This window comes from Pteropus alecto, unplaced genomic scaffold, assembly GCF_000325575.1.
Source record: "Pteropus alecto unplaced genomic scaffold, ASM32557v1 scaffold137, whole genome shotgun sequence".
NCBI classification, from domain to species: Eukaryota; Metazoa; Chordata; class Mammalia; order Chiroptera; family Pteropodidae; genus Pteropus; species Pteropus alecto.
Genome location: NW_006440135.1, coordinates 4,358,670 through 4,364,253, shown reverse-complemented (window position 1 = coordinate 4,364,253; position 5,584 = coordinate 4,358,670). Strand labels below are relative to the sequence as shown.

The 5,584-nt window shown below is 65.0% G+C and overlaps 1 protein-coding gene across 1 annotated transcript in view; it reads right to left on the bottom strand.

Annotated features, from left to right (window-relative positions):
• The window catches only part of SLC12A7 (solute carrier family 12 member 7), a gene marked incomplete at its 5' end in the record, with an annotated part of 22,892 nt that overhangs the window by 1,264 nt on the left and 16,044 nt on the right, over positions 1–5,584 (bottom strand). Inside the window, 4 exons of the mRNA XM_025050506.1 lie at positions 3–57; positions 2,886–3,064; positions 4,726–4,833; positions 5,397–5,528. Coding sequence (XP_024906274.1) covers positions 3–57; positions 2,886–3,064; positions 4,726–4,833; positions 5,397–5,528 — 474 coding nt within the window. The remainder of the gene's footprint in view (positions 1–2; positions 58–2,885; positions 3,065–4,725; positions 4,834–5,396; positions 5,529–5,584) is intronic.

Here is a 5,584-nt window from a genome sequence, read left to right as displayed (position 1 = left end):
AGGACGACGCCATTGAGCTTCACGGCTGTGTGCATCCTCCTGACATTCGACTGGTTCCTGCGGGGAAGATGGTCCCTCTGAGCCCACCCGGCTCCCCTCGCCCGTCACGGGCCGGCGGGAGCGTCTGGCCCGCATGGACTTGCCGCCCTGCAGGCCCCGCGGGGGGTGACTCCATGGCAGAGCCATGATGGGGCGGGGGGGGGTGGTACTGAGCAATGACTGGGCTACGGCCTCCACGCGCGTCACACTGAGCATCATGAAGCGGCCAAGCTCGTGTGGAGCAGCGGTCCACGCAGGCGGACGCGGTGCTGGCGAGCATGGAGGTGCAGGGAGGTGCTCACGGCCACTGGCTCAGAACTGTGCCCCACCGGGGCCCCTGGGGCATGGCCGAACCCGGCTGCGGCTGCTGCCCGCGCTAGCCCACCGCTCCACGTGCACACAGCGGCCCTCGCTCATGCAGGCTGGGGTCCCCGGGGACCCCAGATGCCGATGGCGGGGAAGGACCCGGCCCTCGGTGCTCCTGGACTGCTGCCCTGGCTACAGCTGAAGGACGGCAGCTTCCCACACTCTGCAACCCACGTCCTCACCACCTGGTCCAATACGCTCCACCAAGTGGCCGAACGCGCACTGTGCTACTTCCCCAGGGTCCTGGATGGCCCCCCAGGGAGGGTCCTCGGCCAAGTAAGGCTGGGGGGACTGCAGACCCGCCCCCATGGCAGAAAGACGGGGGGTGCTATACATGAGGGGTCGAGGGAGGCCTGCAGGACGCCCAGGCCACCCTCGAACCATCGAGCAGTCGCAACCACCAGCTCCCAGGAGGGGTCAGGGACACGGACCCTCTGTCTCCCGCCTCCAATTTCGTCTGAGAAATGAGAGCGCGGCCTCTGCCCGCAGCACGGCCGGCACCTCATCCTAAGAACCAGGAATTCACTGCCTGCGGGGACCACAACTGCCATGTGCTTGGGGACGGTGGCAACTGCCACCACGCGTGTGTCAAGTGCTGCAGGGTCTCTTAGGGCTCAGAGTCTGAGGACACACGTGACCTTAAAGTCAAAGCTCTGGGCCTGAAGCGCCCGAGGCCCCACGGAGGGCAGGGTGCGGGCAGGCGGGGGGCCTCATGCCCCAGGAAGCCAACGGCAGCCATGAATCAGAGCACACTGCCTGCCCAGGGTCCCCGCGCCAGGGCCTGGGGTCCGGCAGGAGCCACTGGGGCAGGGTGGGGGTTCTGGGTCCCAGGCTCCCGGTGGCATTGCACGAGGGGGCTGCGGACAGAAAAAGACCCACACGACACAGCCAGAAGAACAACACAGCAAGGTGCACACGTCAGGCGCAGCGGCCCCCGCCTTCCAGAAGCTTCCCCGGCCTACCCACGAGGGCGTCTGGACGTGGGTGCGCCCTGAGCGACGTCAAGCTGTGTGCTCACAGGACACCAAACGGCCGCCTCTGCGTCTCCAGGCCTGTGGGGTCCGCCCCCACCCTGCCCAGTGCCAGGGGTCAGGGCGCAGGCGTGGAGCCCTGACCTGCGGCCGTGTGGGGCCGGGAGCTCACGGGCCCCCAAACCCTATGTTCTGGGGAGAAATCCTATTCCAGTGCATACAGGTCCCAGTTTTTGCAATCTGTGGATTTTAAGGGGGAGTTTCTTAATTTACCACACAATAGGGCAGCAAGTGGAGCCCCACGTCCCTGGCCAGCACAGCCCGTGACGCGGCTGCCGCCTCTGGGACCGACACCGTCAGTGTCCTCAGCATGCAGCCAACTCCAGGTAGGAGCCAAAACAAAAATGCAGGTGCCTCGTCCCCAGACTGCCCTTGGCCGCAATGCCGCAGGAGGGGACGCAGAGAGGCACAGACAGACGGGGGACAGCAGCCTCGGGGGTGCCCTGGCCGTGGGTCTACATGCCAGCCTGACCACGCAGTGACCAGCCACAGCCCTCTTCACATGGCGGTTATGGGACAGCCACCTTCTCCGGGCACCAAGGGGCCGGTGCAGGGGGACAGGCCCCGCAGGACTGACTCTTGCATCTGACGCCTCGGTCGAGGGCTGTGGATGAATCAGCCAAATGCCAGCGAGCACGCACTCCCTCCCGCGGGCCGGAGCCACTCGGGCCCAACCCGCCCGTGTCTCAGGCGGAACTGAGGCTCAGGCGGGGCTGTGCCGTGAGCCACTCTGAACAGACGGGGGCGCGTGCAGCAGCAAACACTAAGCCACAGCAGCGGCGGACTCACGCCGCCCGCACGCGACACACACACACGGGGCGCGTGGGGGGCATGCGAGGCAAGCAGGCGAAGGGGCGCCCTGATGAGCAAATGACTTACAGGTGTCCCCATTCTCTACATGGAAGAGAAAACACAGAGAACACGTTACTTCAGCAGTGACCGCGACGCACACACAAGCCACCGCGGGCTCAGCCCAGGCCGCCCTTTCCTGGCTTCCCTGGGTCCTCCTCCTTGAGGGGTCTCACCCCAGGGGCCCCCAAAGGCCCCCAGACCCTTGCCCAGACCCTGGGTCTTAGGGCCTGAAAACCCCGGGGGAATCGCTCGCTCCACCCTAGGACCGGGGGCTGTGGAATCGTGACAGCCCGGGACCCCTCCACACGGCACGGCCTCACTGTGCCCCATGGACACCGCTGCCAGCCCCGGGGGTCTCAGTCAAGGCCGCAGGCCCTGGCTCGACAGGCACCGTCAGCCAGTCCAAGCCGGGGGTCCCAGTCCACCCAGAAGCTCACTTCCAGCCGCTGTGAGACCCGCCGGGAACAGACGAGCCGGCTTCACCGCCGCCCCGCTGCCCGGCCCTGGGCAGCCAGCCCTGCTGTGGCCCTCGGGCTGGTCCCCTGGCCTCCCAGCCCGCGGCTATGAAGGAGCTAGGCCCCGGGGGCTGACACTCACGGCTTCAGGCTGAAAAGGTCTTTGAACCCGGACACACTGGACTCTCTGTTCTTGTGCTTCTCGGCGACCAGCTTCTCCTTCGTCCAGGTCATCTGCACCCTGTCCGGTGTGGACGGGGCTGGGGTCCTGGCAGCTGCCGCGGAATGCGACGCGGTGTTCCTGTCGTGGATCAGCTGGGCCTGGCGGGAGGGCGGAGCAGTGACGGGACTCGCCAAAGGTCTCCAAACTCCCCAGGGAGGCGGCGAGCATGGGCAGGAGGGGCCGCTGGCCCACAGGACCAAGAGGGCTTCGTGTCCAGCCGGACCCGGGGACCCTCGGACGGCCTCCCATGTGGGGGCCCAGCGCCACCCCCACCCATGGCCAATCGCCCTCCTCTTGGGCTTCTAGACCAAACTCAGCACTTCTGCTGTCTCTTCCTGCCCTGCCTCCGAAAGCCACCGAGGGAGGACCAGGACTCCAGGCCGACACAAGAGGACAGGCACGTGAACATCTCGGTTCTACATGCAGCCTCCACTCCCCACCCCCACATCCCTCCATTCCCTCCCTCTCGTTAACCCTCCCCACTCACCCTTTCCCCCACCCATCCATCCGTCCGCCACCCGTCTATCGTCCATCCATCCACCATCCACCATCCATCCACCATCACCATCCATCCATCGACCATCCACCATCCATCCACCATCCACCCATCCATTCACCATCCACCCATCCATCCACCATCCACCCATCCATCCACCATCACCATCCATCCATCCATCCATCCATCCATCCATCCATCCATCCATCCATCCATCCATCCATCCATCCATCCATCCATCCATCCATCCATCCATCCATCCATCCATCCATCCATCCATCCATCCATCCATCCATCCATCCATCCATCCATCCATCCATCCATCCATCCATCCATCCATCCATCCATCCATCCATCCATCCATCCATCCATCCATCCATCCATCCATCCATCCATCCATCCATCCATCCATCCATCCATCCATCCATCCATCCATCCATCCATCCATCCATCCATCCATCCATCCACCATCCATCCATCCATCCATCCATCCATCCATCCATCCACCGTCACCATCCATCCATCCACCATCACCATCCATCCACCATCCACCATCCATCCACCATCCATCCATCCACCCATCCATTCACCATCCACCATCCATCCATCCACCATCCACCATCCCACCATTCAACCGCTCATTCATCAACAGCACAGGGGCTGTCAAGAAGCCTGTTTTGGGGTGAGCAGCAAGCACCACAGAGTTTGGAGGTGGGGTACGGGAGGAGGGAGCCCCAGCGATACACGACACACTCTGGGAGGCCTGTATGCAAAGGGACCAGAGGGAGAAGGGGAGGCCTGTGGGAATGAGGGGTCCGGGCATGGCGGTGTGGGGCTGCCGGCCCACGTGAGGTCAGGCATGGAGCCTGCGGGAGGGGTTAATGAGTCAGCTTAGGGACTCACTGTGGCAGGTGGTTTGAGGGTGGATGGGACAGGAAGGTGGCCCGTTAGGCCACAGTGGTGGTCCAGGCAGGTGACATGAGAGGAGGGGGCTGCACAGCTGGGATGGCTCTGAGGAGACCGCATGGGGTAGGCTGGGATGACACAGCCTGACCCTGGCTAGGCACGGCCACTGAGACTGTAAGCCCGCCCCGCCTCGAAGCTCATGGGCAGAGGTGGACGAGCAGTCAGGACACCAGCCACTCCAAACCAGGGGCGGAGAGGACCAGCTCACGTGATGGCAGAGGCCGGGTCCCCAAAGCCCCGCGGTCTGGGGGAGCACGGGGCCCCGCCCTGGCGCCGGTGGCCACGCCCCGCGCGCACCTCCCTCTCCTGCTCCGTCTTGGACAGCTGCATCTGCTTCAGCATCTGGGACCTCTGCTCCATGACCAGCGTCTTCTCGTAGGTGAAGGCGGAGATGTCGTTCTCAACCTGGAAGGTTCCCGGGAGCGGAGGCGTCACGCGCTCAAAGTGCCGCGTGCTCCCCGTGTACCCCGCGTCGCCCGCCTCGCTGGCGTGTGCGCAGGCGCTGAAGCCCGGACCCGCCCCCTCGAGGGCCAGCGACGCGACCCTCTGCTCTCCCTGCCCTGAAGCTCCTGACGCAGTCCGCTCACTGTAAGGAGTCTTAGCAAAGCCCCCACGGCCTCCGTGCCACTCCGCGCTCTTCAGCCTGCTCGCTGACCCTCGCTGGCCGGGCACCTCATCGGTGGCCTGGATTCCCTACTGTTAAGTGTTGGCCCCTGACCACTAGCCTCCTCTCAGTCATTTTCACACCCACTCCCCACAGCCCTCGGGCTGCCCGGGGCCCCCTGCATCCTGGGACAGAGAACGCTGTGAGTGACACCGCATGGTGCTGGGTCAGGAGCACAGCGCGCGGTGGCCAGCAGGGCCTGGCCTCAGTGGCGACCCTCATGGTGACAGCCACGGGAACCCTGCTGCACCCTGTTGCACCTCGCACGCCCAGCGACGCCAAACTCTGCAGCGCCCGCGCTCACCATCTCCACCACCTCCACCTCGGCGCTGATCCGCAGGTGGTACAGGAAGGTCTGCAGGTCCTTCTTCATCTGGACACTGTTGTCGTCCACCTGGGCCACCGTGAAGATCCGCATCCGGCACCTCCGCCACACCTGAGGCACAGTGCGGCCGAGTTCCCAGCTGCCCGGCCCCAGGCCCCGCCCCATGA